Genomic DNA, 17963 nt, shown 5'->3' with positions numbered 1-17963 from the left:
CATTAATTAATTAATTAATTAATTAATTAAATAAATAATTTAACATTCTCACATTCTTAAGAATCTTTTATTTTTATCTTTGAAATCGGGATTTCTTTTTAACTATCGGAGTTATGGTAAAGAGTGTTAAGACTTTTTTATGGGAAATTTTGTCCCCTACAAAAATGTACTGATACATTTTTTTCATATTTTTTATATTTAACCCAGAATTTTAATCTTCAACAAATTTATTTTCTTACTAATTATAGATTAATTACCAAAAATCGAAATTACGCACTAATTATTGAAGATATGACCAAAATGTATAGGAACAAGTTTATAGAGAATTCAATTTCCTACAAAAATGTACTGATACATTTTTCCATATTTTTGATATCTAACCCAGAATTTAAATTTTCAACAAATTGATTGTTTTACTAATTATAGATTAATTACCAAAAATTAATATTACGCGCTAATTATTGAAGATACGACCAAAATGTATAGAAACAAATTTGTAGAGGATTCAATTTCCTACAAAAATGTACTGATACATTTTTTCATATTTTTGATATTTAACCCAGAATTTTAATTTTCCACAAATTAATTTTTTTACTAATTATAGATTAATTACCAAAAATTAATATTACGCGCTAATTATTGAAAGTACGACCAAAATGTATAGGAACAAATTTATACAGGATTAAATTTCCTACAAAAAAGGTATTCACAAAATTTTTCATAAACCCCATAGTTTATGAGTTATATAGTTTAATATAAATTGGAGTAAAATGAAAAAATAAAAATGTGATTTTTTTTTTCCTTTTTTTTTTCAAATGATCTATGATCTAGTTTAGAGATTGTAATTTAAATATATAGTTAATTCTCTGCTAAAGGAAATGACAGGTAAGGTTTTACTCTGCGGAACAGTCTTGGTTTTATTAACTCCAGATGCAGAGACCAGAGACAGGGCGAGTGGTTTATGTGAGTGGATTTATATATTCTTACATTACATTACATTATATATTAGCAAGCTAAACTAAATGAGTTCGAGGTCATAGAGTGTGGAGTGAGTGGAACGATTTTGTCGTTAGATTAGAAAACATAACTGTTATTTACCTCCAAGTATATATATATTTATTTATTGTATATTCTAATGAGTGATTCTTAATGCCCCAGAATTAATGGGCATCCTACACTAAAAAAGTGACTTCCTGGTCCGTGGGCCGTCGAAAAAAAATAAACATAAATGTTTAAATCTGTAAAAATTTTTTCCCATCGATACCTCGACAACAAAAAAGTACATGGATATTTTAAATCACCGATCAAAGCATCCGACTTTTAAATTTTTAAAACGCTTCCAGTCATCTGACCAAAATTGGACCCGTCAGAAAAATATTTATCGTAAAAAAAATTTATTTGGCGAAAAAATATAAGTAAGTTGTATATATGAGTTTATATATATGTGAATTAAATTCGGAAGCAACTGGTCCCGGCCGCGGACTTGTGAATCGTGACTTGAGTGGACAAAAGTTAAACTCCTTGCCAGGATACGGATGGTGAACGCAAGGAATGCGTTTTGTTATGAAGGGACTACTTCTCAAGAAAAATATTTACAGCACAAACATCGCGGACTCTTGTTATTATATACAATTATAATTATCAGTAAATATATGCCTGGGAAAAAAATTTGATGAAATTTTATTAGAAGATATGGGATCTGATTTTGAAATTTTGAAAAATTTACTCAGATATTTATGGAGATCTTACATCAAATTTTTTTTTTTACGGATTTAAGTTTTTGTAAAAAATCAAAATTTTGAATTTGAATTTTTTGAATTAATGAACGCGATAGATCTTAATTATGAAAATTTTAGATCTCGAGACGTAAATTATTTTTTACCCTTCGGTAATTAAAAATAAAATTCAAAAGTAAAAAGGAAAATTTTTGAATCTACCCGGGTCAAAAATAAAACTTGATTTAGACTTGGTTTACCAAGTCGAAATTGGGAGCCGTTTTTCACAAGACAAACTCGACTTCTTTCTACGAAGATATGAAATACATTGAGTTTTCGCCTTGGTTTAGACTTAACTGGCTTACTTAGTCACGATTTAAGACGAAAAAGTTGAAATCAAGTCGAAATTGACTTGGTTTAGACTTATTCGACTTAAATCTTAAGACGAAAAAGTCAAGATCAAGTCGAAATTGACTTGGTTTAGACTTATTCGACTTAAAATATAAGGCGATAAAGTCTAAATCAAGTCGAAACTGACTTGATGTAGACTTATTCGACTTGAATTATAAGACGAAAAAGTCAAAACTAAGGTGAAATAATTTGTATATATAAAGGCGGAAGTAAGGCGAATAAATAACTTTTTTTCGACTTGGTTCAGCAAGTCAAAAGTAAGGTGAATGACTATCGTGCTCGAAGCAAAGGCGAATAAGTTCAAACTAAAATAAAAAAATATGAATAAGTTGAAATAAGTTGAAACTAAGATGAAAAAAGTTCAAAAAGTTGAAAAAAATTTAATTTAAGTCGAAAAAGTCAAGATCTTATCGAAAAATTGTCGGCAAATCGATCACTTCAAAAGAAAATAAAGTGAAGCAAGTCTAAATCAAGTTTTATTTTTGACCCGGGTATTGAAATAAAATAAATTAAAAAAATATGGATTTTTTTTTAACTGGGATTTAATTTTTTGAAATTTGCTCGGATTGACTAGATCTTAGATCCATTTTTTATCAGGATTCAAACTCTAAAAAAAATCGAAATTTTGAATTTTTCAAATTTGTAATTTGACTTCTTTTTAGTACCAATTTTTCTAGATCTCCAAAGATCTAAATAACGAAAATTTTAGATCTCGATCAACTTAAATTATTTTTTTCCCTCGTGTTTAAAAATCAAATTTCAAATTTTGGACAAAATTCAAAATTTAAAATTCCTGTAATTTATTATAAAATAAAATCATTCAAATTAATATAAAAACTTTTTTTCTAGGATTCAATTTTTCAAAATTTATTCAAATTTACTAGATTTTAGATCCATTTTTTTACGAGGATTCAAATTTTGATTTTAAAATTTGATTTTTTTTTTCACTACTGATCTCTCTAAATCAAAATAACAAAAATTTTAGATCTCCCTCAAATTATTTTTTACCCCCAGTCTTTAAAAACCAAATTTCAAATTTTGAACCCAAATTCAAAATTTCAAATTCCTGTAATTTATTATAAAATAAAATAATAATTCAAATAAATATGAAAACTTTTTTTTTCTAGGATTCAATTTTTCAAAATTTACTCGATCTTAGATCTATTTTTTTTACCAGTATTCAAAATTTGATTTTTTTTTCCGTACTGATCTCCAAAGATCAAAATAACAAAAATTTTAAATCTCTCCCAACTTTACTTTTTTTTTACCCCGTCTTTAAAAACCAAACTCCAAATTTTGAACCCAAATTCAAAATTTTAAATCCCTGTAATTTATTTTAAAATAAAGTAACAACTCAAGTAAATTAAATTATAAAACTTTTTTTTTTTTTTTAAACTTTTTAAACTCAATTGATATTTCTTCATTTCACGCTTTATTTGTTAGCGTCAAGGCCGCGGTATCCGCTTTGCAATGAAAGAGAAGAATTGAGTATTGTGGAAATAACAAAAAAACATTAAATATATATACATATATACATACACATATATATAAACATAAATGAAATATATATAAAAAGAGAAGTCATCAATTTCATTGAATTCGTTCGGCCTTTATCGCGGCCTTGCTAATGTATATACATATATACATATATATATATATTAAGTATATATCAAGTGATTGGTTAAAAAGCAAAATCATTTAAGAAATTGATGCAGCCGATATTTAATTTACACCCACTGATATTACGCCATTACTAAATAAAATTTTTTTTTTTTTAAGTAAACATCAAAATTAATTTTATAGATAAATTATTATTTATATATATTTATATATATTTTTTATAATATATAGTTAGTAACCTTTGGTAGTAAAACTAGTTAAGCAACAACGCCTTTACTTACTAACGAGTACGTTCTCTATATAAATATATATGTATCTATATCTATATTATATATTTTTGAAGTTTATTTAAATGTATCAGGATTTGTATATTTTTATGTGAAATTAATAGACGTTAATTGAGTTATTTATTGTAAAATAAGTAAGAGGAGTTGTAAATTTGTATATATTTAAGTTATTGAGGTAATAAAATTGTGGGTAAGTTGAGTATAGATATAGATATAGATATAGATATAGAATATATAAATCTATATCAATTAGACTTTCTATATGTAATAGTCTAGGTGATCGAGGAGCTCTGTCAAGCGGCAAATTATTACCTAACGTTTTGAATTAAAGTCCTGTGCCAATTAAAATTAAATAACATCATCCTATAAACTAAATGTTTTAATACTTTCGCTTTCACTGTAACCGTGACTCAATCTCATGATAATTCAACTGTAGATATTTTATCATTTTTATTTAATTGTAAAAATTTTTTTTCGTTTCTCCAGGAAAAGTTTTAAAAAATACTCGCGGTCTAGAATTTCTAGATAAGATAAAAATTTGATAACAAATTTAGAGAATTTTACTTTCTAAAAAATGACAAATTTGTTTTTTCTTTAGTCAAAATTTTGAATTTTTATTCAAAAATTTTTCTATAATTCAGGATCGAGTTTTTTAAATTAATGTCACGGCTTAATTATCAAAGATATGAAGAAAATGTATAGGGACAAATTTGTAGAGAATTAAATTTCCTAAAAAAAATGTATCTATAAAATTTTTCAAAAATCGATTATTTCAAAAGTTATCTTAACTTAGATGTCAAAAATTTAAAAAAGGCCTAATTTCGCTACCGAAAAATTTGACTTATCTCGAATTAGAGATTAAAATTTAAAGAAAAATCTTTATCGCGGTCTAGAATTTCTAGATAAGATAAAAATTTTCCAAAAAATGACGAATTTTTTTGTTCTTTAGTCAAAACTTCGAATGTTTTTTAAACAAAGTTCCTATAATTCAAGATCGAGTCCTTTAATTCAATATCACAGCTCAATTATCAAAGATATGAAGAAAATGAAGAGGAACAAATTTATAGAAAATTAAATTTCCTAAAAAAATCGTATCTGTAAAATTTTTCCAAATTTCAGTATTTCAAGAGTTATCTCAACTTCTAGATCAAAAATTAAAAAAAATATATTTATTGCGGTGTAGAATTTCTAGATAAGATACAAATTTATTAACAAATTTTAAGAATTTCATTTTCCAAAAAATGACAACAAATTTTTTTGTACTTTAGTCAAAATTTCGAATTTTTATTACACAAATTTTGCTATTATTCAAGATCGAGTCCTTCAATTTAATATCACGGCTTAACTATCAAAGATACAAAAAAAATGTATAGGAAAAAACTTATAGAGAATTAAATTTCCTAAAAAAAACGTAACTACAAAATTTTTCCAAAACCCAGTATTTCAAAAGTTATCTCAACTCCAAGCTCAAAAATTAAAAAAGGCCTAATTTCGCTACCGAAAAATTAGACTTTTTTTCCGACTAGACAACTGTCAAAAAAAGTAAAATAATAAAAAGGTCTGTGACCCTGTATGGCGCCAGGATTCTTGGCGATTGCTACGATCACTCGATAACAAAACGACAAAGTCGTCGACAACGACGACGACGTAATACTCGATGAATATACGAGTGGGGGCGAGTTTTTCTTACATTCTACTTGTATATTGATGAAAAAGGAGTACATGGATAGATGAAGCAAGAGAATAAATAAAACGGGTAGTTTGCTAGGATGATGTTGCAACTACTGCTACTACTGCTATTACTACTACTACTACTACTTCTACTACTAGTACTTGAGCAACACAACAGATGATGGGAAAGACTGCACACCGGGAGCCAACATTCCACCTGGGGTTGACCGTCAAGTTCGCTCTATTCCGCGAACTGCTTTAAGATCTCGCGTCCGTTAACCGTGATCGTTTCTTTGGTAGCTCCTTGTAATAGGTCGAGTCTCAGACATAATCTTTAACCGTTTGTCGTCAAATTATTCACTTATCATTTTTTTTTACCCATTTCCTACTATTTTATTTAACGATTTTTCATTTTGTTCCCTTGCAAGACCCCCGTTTTACGGCGTGACGCGTAACGAGATGGAATCAAGGTCGAGGTAACAGCATGAAAGAACCATCTTCTCAGTAAATCGGACCATGCCGGCATCTGATCAACAGAACAAAGATTATGAGTGGAAGCTAAACATCCGGCCCTCACCTCATCCCCAGTCCCAGTCCTCAGAGCCCACATCCGGTTACTCACGTTTATAATAATAAACGTGTATATTACCCGTTTGCCAGCATTAAAGTGCTAATTATTTAGCAATTCGCCATATATATATTTATATATATATATGTATTTATATTTTACATGAACCAGGAGTTGGTTTAGTAAACAAAATTAAAAGCAATTTTTATTTTAAATTTGAAATCTATAATTATATTATTAAGTAATTTAGTGCTGAGGCTGAAAAAAAAAATTTTTTTTTTTAAGGATTACCGGAGAATCGTGACCGTAAAAATGAATCAGGTTTAAGAAAAAATCCCACGATATACCGAAGCCTGAGGGGTCAATTTTTGATTTTTACTTGAACTGAAGTAGACTAAAATTTAAAATTATTTTTGTTAAAAATAAATTAGCTAAAGATGGTTTTGTAAATCATAGCAGACTATTTATAATTTAAAACTCCCACATAAGAACTAACAATTACTGAGAATGAAATGTTTCTCTTGATCATTTAATGTGTGGATAGCGTTGGAATTTCCATTCAAGAAATTCTTGTGAAGGAGAATAAGTTGGTTCATAATATAATGTGGACTAATAAAACAACTCATTTACTCGGTCATCATATCGCGGGGTCAATTAATGTCCATCATTCATGTTTCTCAGTACTCTTATTAGTCACTTTAGTTTTTTTTATTATTTCGACTTGAAAAATAATAATTAACCCTTCGATATTTATCTCGTATGACAGAGGTTCTATTTTTGAAATTAGAAAAAAATTTTTAATTTAATTTTTTATGACCATTTTACCCCAGAATTTTTTTTACGTCCTAGTCATATGGATACTGAATTTTTTTGGGGACAAAAAATTGAACTTCAATTGACACTAGACATTTTTTTAACCCCCTCCCCCCCTTCTCTATGTTTCCTACACAAAAAAAAAAGGAATTTTGAAAACTTTTTTTTTTAATTTTTGAATTTTGAAATGAAAACAAAAATTTCTTGGCACAAGAAATAATTATCTGACACAGAGGTTCTAATTTTGAAATTAGAAAAAAATTTTCAATTAACTTTCGTATGTCTATTTTGCCCCATATAGAATTTTTTTACGCCTGGGTCATGACTAAATTTTTTTTTGGGGACAAAAAATTAAACTTCAATTGACACGACATTTTTTTTAGAAGGTCCATTTTACCCCTTTCTCTCAAATTTTGTCTCGCCACAAGAAAATTTTGATTTTTAATTTGTAGTACAAAAAATTCAGTAGGGCAAGTAAAAATTTTTGGCGCCAAAAAGTCTTTTTTTGTGTAATTTTGAAATCGCATCAGAAATTACGCGGGTAATTTAAAAAAAAAATGGTATTTAAATTAAAAAAAAGTAAGACCTGTCGGACCGTTGGCGTTCTTCCCACGTGACTCACCCACCCGCAGATATGCATCAGGCGTGACCCTACAGACGCATAACCCGACAGACATACGCACAATGCGTGGCGAATAATTCTCCATAGTGAGCTGGTTCGCGAGTCCAAGTCCAAGTCACGATTGCACGAGTCCACGATGCGAGCACAAGAGTGTAAGGCAAAGCAAGGCAAGGCAAGGCAAGTATCTCTAAATGAGCCCATCGAGCCACCACCTCACTCAAAGTATGACTCAACAGAGTCATTAACCTTGCGTGATTTTTTTTTACCTCGTTGCTCCCAGTGCTTGTGCCTGTGCTCGCTCACTTTGTCGGTCTCCCCAATCTCTCGGTTTTAAATTCTGCGTACGCATTTTTCTTTCGCGAGACTGTAGTCTCAAACAACAGACTAAGAGCATTTTTTAATGTTAGCTCTTGAATTTTGCGGCCGTCGTAGGATACTCATATTTTTTTTTTTACTCAAGATATAGAAGGAAGAGGTAAAAAAACAAAATGACTTTTTGTCGATTGATTCATCATCGGTCGGCTGAAGGTGAAGACCGTTGGGCGTGAGTCACATGTGTGATCTTCAAGTGGAATTCTTTAACACCCTGAATACTTTGGTGGTTGTGGTATGCATGTTAAGTAGATTTAAATTTAAAAAAAATTTTTTTCAAAAAAAATTTTTCTTGAAAAGTAAAAAAATTTTTTTTTTGTGGACTTTGAATATTAAAAAAAAATTATTAAGAAGTTAAAAGTTAGTTAATAAAAATTGATGAGTTTCCAAGAAATGAGAATCGGTGGCACCTGCGGGCACCACGAAACTCAAGTGGATCCTCGTTTACTGATTCTCAAGTAATATATATATAAATATATGTACATTAGTGAAAAAGAGACAAGAAAGAGATGCATATATATGTGTGTGTATGTATATATATATATATATATGAACATATATGTAGTATAGTGACAGAGACCCCCTTTGCGAGACCCACTTGCACGCGGCCTACTTGAAGAGTCTCAGCGATCAAGACCGAGACCCAAGAGCTTGAGTGTATCGATGATGATGCTGAGAACCAGGCGGTGGCTGGTTTTTTTTTAAATTCCTACCGAGGAATTATTACATTGATATTTGTATAACCCTCTATTCAACAAGATTTAAAACGAGATTCACTTACTCTCTAAAAATGAATTAGTGATTTTTCACTAATTTTAAGTGAATATTCACTAATTGTCAATGCTACAATCGTACCACGCAGAATTAGTGAATATTCACTAAATGAATATGTGAATATTGGAATTCACTGATTTGATAAGTGAATATGAGAATCCACTAAATTGAAAAGTGAATATGGGAATTCACTGATTTCATCGGTGAAAAAAAATATTATATTGCGAAAAAAAATATAAGACACTTGTAATTAGATCCGAAATGTGATTAATGTATTAGAATCATTACTTAGAGGAAGTATACATGATTTTGATTGATGAAAAAATCCCGGTGACTGCTGGGCTCGAACCTGCATCCTTCCGATTCAAAGTCTTTGATGCTATCCACTGCGCTGACCTACGCATGTGATCGCGTGAGTGTAAATAGTATAGTCGTTATGATACCAAACAATAACTGATGAAGAAATAAAAAATCCGTGATGTTATGATTGACATACTCTTCATATAAATATATTATTGTTCTGTACTTCTATTTTTTTTTATTTTGAAAGTTTTTTATTAAAATTTTTAAAAATAGCACCATAATTATTAATTATATTTACATCTAGTAAAATATTTAATTATTTGCTAGTTAAAGTTACTAGTGAAATTGTGAAATTCATAAGTTAAGAAGTGAATAACAGTTTCACTTGTAGATATTATGAAAATATCGCTAGTTCAATAGTGAAAATCACTAATTTGCTAGTGAAAATTATAGTACTAAATTTATTAGTGAAAATTCACTAATTTGTTATTTAAATACACCGATTATGAAGTGAATACTGCTTCACTAACGTAATTAATGAAATTTCCACTAATTCATGTTTAGAGAGTAGACACATTTCCTCTCATGATTTGCATCGAGTCTTCATTTTTTGAACCAATAACCAGTGAAATAGACTAGCGCATGTGAGAGGCGGCCTAGGGACGACATCTACCGGATAGCCGTAGACTTAATTTTTTTTCCAATGACTTTGATTGCAAAATTTCATTAAAAATAATGATATATATTTATTATGTCCAAATATTTATAGCGGGAGAACACGCGATTTAAAAACCTAAAAACCAGACGCATGTAATCGACGAACAAATTACTGGGAACGAAATATAAATATAAATATATATATATATTTTTTTTTATGTTAATATAATAATACCTTAGGTCTAATTTTAGATATTCCCTAAAATTTACCTGAAAAATATATTTTTTTCACTGGGAAAAAAAGGAGAATTGAAATTTTTATGAATGATAATTTGAGTCGATTGAGAAGAAAAAGAGAGAGACAGGCCGAGTTGGTGCATCATCACGTGTGTCGTGGATGTCCTCATCTTGTTGGGGACCCAGAGACCTGAATAGCTCCCCGCGGCTCGGAAAGGGGGGTATATAAACTCGGATGGGGCAGAGTAACGGTCCATGGATGAAGGTTAGTGCTATCCATATACCAAGTATTAAATATTATATATATATATATATATATATATATATATATATATATACATTTATATATATTTATATATACATAGTAATACATACAAGTTATGTCTCTCTCATTCGCGATGCCGCGAAATATTTGAGATACGAAAATTTTAAATCAATCCAACAACTAAATATATATATATAATATATATGTATATATATATATATATGTATATGTTATTGTGGTAGTGTCAGTTGAAAGTATAGTTTCTAGTCTATGGTAATGAGTTTTGAATTTAAAATAATAAAAAATTGAGTTTGTAATTATTTGAGATAAAAATTTTTACCAAAAATATATGAATATTTATGTATATATAGATGTATGTAAAAATTGTTAATGGATAAAATGAATGAATGAGTAAATAAAAATGAATGAAATAAAAATAAAGACATTAATAAAAGTCAGTTTTACGGGAAATTTTTTTTTTTCAATGTGATATTATTTAAATTAGCATGGAAATAATGGTGATATATATGTATATATATGTGGCATGGACATATGAAAATGCAGTTAAAAATTATCCCTTCCATTACTTGGGACACGCCTCTGGACCCAGGGTTTACGATAAAAAAATGAAAAAAGACATTAAAATTATCTGCGGTACGAAGACGGAGAAAGTGAAATTACCAAAAAGTTTCGTGCGGAAAAAATGCGGAAAATTGTATGGGCTACAGGTAGAAAGTAATACTCATTATCACTCGGAAATGAATATATGAATTTATGTAATTATGCTATATATATTTGCAGTGGAATTTTTTTGGTTAATTTCTTAAAAATTACTCAATTACCTCAAGGTTGAAATTGAGATTCAAAATTATTGTTTGTAAATTTAAAAATAAATAAAATTATTTTTGTGTAAATTGATAATCATGACCGTGAAAATTTTAATAAAAAATGATTATAGAGAAATTTCATGAATTTTTTACGAGTGTGAATGTAGCAGATAAATTTAAAATTATTAATAATTAGAGTAAATAATTAATAAAATTAAATTTTGAAAAAATGCGCATTTAGAAAATTTTCAAATTAATAAGTGCATTTTTTCAAAATTTAATTTTTTTAATTATTTACTCTATTTATTTATAATTTTAAATGTATGATTCAATAAGTGTGAATGTAGCAGACATCAAATTTAAAATTATAAATAAATAGAGTAAATAATTAGCAAAATAAAATTTCAAAAAAATGCGCATTTAAAAAATTCTGTCGTTAATAAGTGCATTTTTCGAAAATATTTTTTTTTTATTATTTACTCTGTTTATTTATAATTTTAAATGTCTGATTCGCTGAGTGTGAATGTAGCAGACATCAAATTAAAAAATTATAAATAAATAGAGTAAATAATTAATAAAATAAAATTTGAAAAAAATGCGCATTTAGAAAATGTTGTAATTCATAAGTGCATTTTTTCGAATATTTTTTTTTTAATTATTTACCCTATTTATTTATAATTTTAAATTTGTCTGCTACATTCTACTCGTAATTTTTAAAATTCTAAAATAAAAAAAAAAAATTCTCTGTCTACCAAAAATTAATTTCACTATCAAATTCCATAGTAACTCAAAAATACAACAACTCGTTGACAAGTGATCACTAAAATATTTTTTCACCTCCAAAAATCCAAAAACTCCGAATTAAAATTGGATAAAAATCCAAAACTCACAGATTTAAGATTAATGATGACTATCAAAGTCTTGTACAACCGATAATAGTAATAATAAGTACATATATATGTACTACAGCAAGAGATATTACATATTAAAATTGCGAGTGAAAGATCTAGCGCCGGCACGTGGGCATACGTGTTCCGAAGACGTCTAAAAGAAAACACTACACATGTACACAAAGGATTTGACTTTTGTTGTCTTATTATATGCTTTTTGGTTTCATAAATACACATACATATATACATACATATACATATTTATGTCGGTTTATTGTGAGAAAATTTTGCACGACAGGTAATCGCGATCCTGCGTAGGTTATCCACCAGTACCAGTACCGAGAGAACTTGAATTTTATGTAGGCGTTAATTGGGACTTGAGGACTTATACTTCATATATATATGTATATATAACTGTAGGTAGCTAAAATATATGTGCGTTGGTGTATTTAGCAGGTATCGGATTTAAAATTTTTAAAAAATTTATTGCAGTAAAATAATTATTAAACTTTCAGTTAACAGTTCTAGAAACCTAGATTCTTTAAATCATTGAGAGTTGTTTGAAAAGTGAATAAGCGGTTGATTTTTTATTGGAGCATACGTGAAATGTAATGCGCGTTAGGGAAATACGAGTTTTAAATGATTCTGGTGGCGCGAAACGAGTTAAAAGCAGCTGCATTGTATACTTTGTTATATATATATGTATGTATATATGTATATATGTATGTATGTGTAGTATGTGGATATGGGTTGTGTTAAGACGGGATAAATTGGTGTGCAATGAGAAAAGAAATGTAAGTGAAATTCCCCTTACACCTTTCACCATTTTAAAACCTTTTTTGAATTTAAAACTCGTTACTCGATTTCATTCCTATAAATTATTTTAACTATTTATATTCTGACAATTATCTGTAGATTATAATATTTTATTTTATTTGAATTTTAGAAATGTTTTATTCAAGAATTTGAATTTTGAATTTCATTTGAATAATTATTTCTCGATTAGAGTTTGTATGTTTGTATATATACTTATATAGACACCTTGTAGAAAATTTTATTATACTAAATTTTGTTTCCGGTCATATTTATCGGCTGATAATTTTGGTGAATTAATTCAAAGTAAATATATGATATTTTTATCTACGATTCAAATTACTCAACTTTTGAAATATATCAGTACTATTTTATTTTTGGAAAACTGTCATATATATTTTTAATAATTAGACCGAAATTGAAAGTATCAAAAATTTGCTCCAATCTTCTAATCAAAATCCCGCCCAAAATCTTAATGAAAATTTTTGTGAAACTGAGCAGACTAATAATCTTTGGATGTTTTTTTAAACGATAAATTGTGAAAAAAAAAATATTTTGAAAAATCGCACCTGTAGTTTTTAAAATTTCCTACATGTGCATTTTTTTATTTTCAATTTTTTTTTAATCGATCTGTAGAAACAAAAATCCGAAAATTGTCTGCGAGCCCTGAGTGTGAATGTAGCAGACATCAGACAAAAAATTATAAATAAATAGAGTAAATAATTAAAAAAAAATATTTCCAAAAATTGCACCTGTAGTTTGTAAAATTGCCTATATGTGCATTTTTTTATTTTTTACTTTTTTTTTAATTGATCTATTGAAACAAAAATCCGAAAATTGTCTGCAAACTGAGAGTGAATGTAGCAGACACCAGACAAAAAATTATAAATAAATAGAGTAAATAATTAAAAAAAAAATATTTTGAAAAAATGCACTTATAAATTTCAAAATTTTCTACATGCGCATTTTTTTCAAATTTTATTTTGTTAATTATTTACTCCGTTTATTAATAATTAAAAATTTATCTGATGTCTGCTCCATTCACTCACCCCAAAATCTCATGATCCAGAAGTTGGCAGCCAATCAACAATTTTTGGATTTTTTTTTCACCAAATCAATTGCCAAAAAAAAAAAACAAAAAAAATGCACATGTAGAAAATAAAAAAATCTACAAGTGCAATTTTTCAAAATATTTTTTTTTTTTATAATTTATCTTTTTTTTTTAATTCCAAAAATTATTTGACGTTTGCTAACTTCAGTATCATAAAATCTCATCAAAATTTTTTTTTCAAATTCTATTTCCACCAAAAATCCTCTAATTGTCTAAATATATGAGCTCACAAAAAATTTCAAAGGTAACTTATTAAAATTAAAACCTTGACAACAAAAAAAATGTTATTGAATACTAATATATGACGTAATATATAAAATAATTGCCCTTGAAGGGATTAACATAGAATTTAATCCGTGGGCTTAAAAAAAATATAAACAAAGTGAAATAAAATTTCATTGTTAATTTTACATTGAGACTTTAGCACCTTCCCACTCATTGTGACTCTCATTTCCAGATTAGCATCACCTCATTCTTCATATATATATACATATATATATATATAAAATATTTCCAACGTCTCTCTCAATTATGCTTGCATGCACATGAGCTGTACACTCAAGCTCGTTGATGTATCCAGGACGAATAAGACAAGACAAGACACAAGACATGCGTACGTGGTTATATACCATCACTACGATCCATATATATATATATAAATATATTTATATATAGTAAATTTCCCATCAACATTGGCGCCAACTCTCTCTTGTACATCATCAGCAACTCTGGTGAAGGAACATCAACTCATTGCACAGTACAGAGAAACTTCAACTTCATCTTCATCTTTATCTTCATCCTCATCCTCATCCTCATTTTCATCCTCATATTCAACTCGAGAGAAGATGAAAAGAGCCCTCGAGCTTTACCTTCTTTACTTTTTTTTTTTTTTTCCAGCTGATACATGACAACAAAAACGTCCTCTTTTCATATATGCACTATCCGTCCAACCCTTTACTTCACTCACAAGTCATCCAAGACAAGCCAACGACTCTTGAGAATGCAAATTTTGTTGATCATTAAAATGTTTATAGTACCGATGTACGATGATAAATAAAAAACGCGGATTCATTTATAAACTATGCTGTCCTATCATATCATAGTGTACTTGTGTACGTTATCTTTATTTATTAGTACTCATATCAATGTCATACATTAATCTAGACTCTATAATGTAATACCGTTGATAATTCAACTAATCGAGCAAATGCGTCAGCGTTTATGATTCCATTCGTTTTATGTTCAAGTATTCACATGTATTACATACTTTTAACACGAAAAATTCCCAACGCATTAGTCATTCTTTGTGTACATATTTTAAATATTAAATACATATGTGTATGAGCAATCGTGATTGATGGATAAGGAATTTTTTAAGTGTTATACAACTTAAGTTATGTAAGTGTTCTAAAAAAGAATTTATGTGTATTTATAGATTACGTGTAAATGGTCGAGTTTATGGAGAAATTTTTGAGACAGTTTTTGAAGGAAATTTTATTCTGAACATTTTTTGTTCAGGTAAAAAATTTTGTAGGGGTGATAGTTTAGTAGATATAGCGATTTTAAGATTTTGGAAAAAGTTGTAGTTATAAAAAAATAATGATATTGATTAAATAATTTTGGAAATTGAAATAAGTTGTTAAGAATTGAAGTTAGAGAAAAATTTATAAGAACCTTTTTTGAAGGGAATTTAATTCTGAACAATTTTGATAATAGCACAAAATACCGTAGGGTCAATAGTTTAAAAGATATAGCGATTTTAAGACTTTGGAAAAAGTTGAGTTATAAAATAATAATTAAATTGATTAAATAATTTTGGGAATTGAAATAAGTTGTTAAGAATTGAAGTTAGAGAAAAATTTATGAGGACCTTTTTTGAAGGAAGTTCAATTCTGAACAATTTTGGTTAGGGCACAAAATACCGTAGGGTCAATATTTTAGAAGATACAGCGATTTTAAGATTTTGGAAAAAGTTGAGTTATAAAATAATAATGATATTGATTAAATAATTTTGGGAATTGAAATAAGTTGTTAAGAATTGAAGTTAGAGAAAATTTTATAAGGACCTTTTTTGAAGGAAATTTAATTCTGAACAATTTTGGTAAGGAGACAAAATACCCTAGGATCAATAGTTTAAAAGATATAGTGATTTTAAGTTTTTGGAAAAAGTTGTAGATATAAGAAATTGTTGAGTTGGTAAAATAATTTTGGAAATTGAAATAAGTTGTTAAGAATTGAAGTTAGAGAAAAATTTATAAGGACCTTTTTTATAGGAAATTTAATTCCAAACAATTTTGGTAAGGAGACAAAATACCCTAGGATCAATAGTTTAAAAGATATAGTGATTTTAAGTTTTTGGAAAAAGTTGTAGATATAAGAAATTGTTGAATTGGTAAAATAATTTTGGGAATTGATATAAGTTGTTAAGAATTGAAGTTAGAGAAAAATTTATAAGGACCTTTCTTATAGGAAATTTAATTCTGAACAATTTTGGTAAGGGCACAAAATACCGTAAGATCAATAGTTTAAAAAATACAGCGATTTTAAGATTTTAGAACAATTATGGATATCAAAAAAATTATTACAATAATTGACTAATTGTTTAAATTAAAATAACTTGCAAAGAATTGAGTTTAGAGAAAAAATTATGAAGACTTTTTGTGTAGGAAATTAAATTCTGAACAATTTTGGTAAGGACTCAAAATACCGTAGGATCAATAGATTAAAAGATATCACCTAATTACTGATCACAATCAAAGTAAATTAAAAAATTTTCCAAGTAAAAAATATTAAATGACAAAAATAATGATTATTAAAAGTAACGTAAAAATAAAATAAAGTTATTTTAAAACCGACTTCCTGATTATAAAGATAACAATCAGCATACATTTAAATTACCTTAGAATAGATTAACTCGGCTATTCCACCCACTAGACATTTTATAAGCATGTCATATGTTATATCACCGATACTCGTGTAGATAAACAGATATTACAAATATAAATATAATATACAAATATACATTTGTTATTATAAATATCAAGGTAGACAGTATTAAACCAGGAAATAATCCAAGTGTCCATTCGACCGTTTTATTCTAGTCAGTCATCTACTTGTTCGGCGCTAACACTGACACTAAAACTAGTACTATTTTTTTTTTTACTTTCCTAACATTTATATTGTACTGTTTATTATTACCAACATAAAACTACAAACCAACTTTATAAAATAATAATAGTAATAAAAGAAGAGTAACTGGAACGTGTCGATTTAAAATATATAAAAAAAATATATAAATTATTGTGAGAATTGTCTTTTTGTCATCTATAAAAGTCTGTCTCATAAATATATATATATATTTTAGTATACAGAAAAAATGAATTTCTTGGTCCAAGAAATTTTTTGCATCATGAATTGAAGATCAAAAAATTTTTTTCTCGATTTAAAAAAATTTTTGAGCCAAGAAATTTTTTTTGTCTTAAGAAAATTTTTGTCTGCAATTCAAAATTCAAAAAATTTCTTGTGTAAAAAATTCTTTTTCTTTAAGCAAAAAGTGTTCAGTTGAACCAAATAAAATTAAAATTTTTGAATTATTATAAATTTTCAAATTTGAAAATTCAAATTTTTAGTTCACGTGATTACAAAAAAATTAATGACAGTTCCGATAATTTTATTTTTAAATTTTGGCGGTAAAAAATAATTTGAATTTTGAATTATGAGATCTGATAAGATGTAAGAGTATGAATTATTGGTATATCCCATAAATATATATGTATATATATTTATGAATAAGATTTTATGAAGCTATTAAATTTTAAATATCGTGTAAAATATTATAGTGGTTAAAATACTCGGCAACATTAAAATAAAAGTTTGTAAGCTGAAAGTACAATGAAAAATTTACTCATCGTCATGTCAACATTTTGTTTTACAACAGCCAGTGTAGTGTTATATTGTACTATGGGAAAATATGCGATAAATTGTACAACTTTATTCCCATCAGACAG

General features: G+C 27.5%; 2 protein-coding genes across 2 annotated transcripts in view; one reads left to right on the top strand and one right to left on the bottom strand.

Annotated features, from left to right (window-relative positions):
* The window catches only part of LOC130674355 (serine/threonine-protein kinase 17B-like), a 96315-nt gene that overhangs the window by 30499 nt on the left and 47853 nt on the right, over window positions 1-17963 (bottom strand). The window lies entirely within an intron of this gene.
* Window positions 10291-17963, top strand: part of LOC130674357 (proteasome activator complex subunit 3) — a 175972-nt gene continuing 168299 nt past the window's right edge. Inside the window, exon 1 of the mRNA XM_057479663.1 lies at window positions 10291-10315. Within this exon, the coding sequence (XP_057335646.1) occupies window positions 10306-10315 (10 nt within the window). The 5' untranslated portion in view covers window positions 10291-10305. The remainder of the gene's footprint in view (window positions 10316-17963) is intronic.

This window comes from Microplitis mediator, chromosome 9, assembly GCF_029852145.1.
Source record: "Microplitis mediator isolate UGA2020A chromosome 9, iyMicMedi2.1, whole genome shotgun sequence".
NCBI lineage: Eukaryota > Metazoa > Arthropoda > Insecta > Hymenoptera > Braconidae > Microplitis > Microplitis mediator.
The sequence above is the reverse complement of the archived record's forward strand: the minus strand, read 5'-3'. Positions and strand labels throughout refer to the sequence as shown.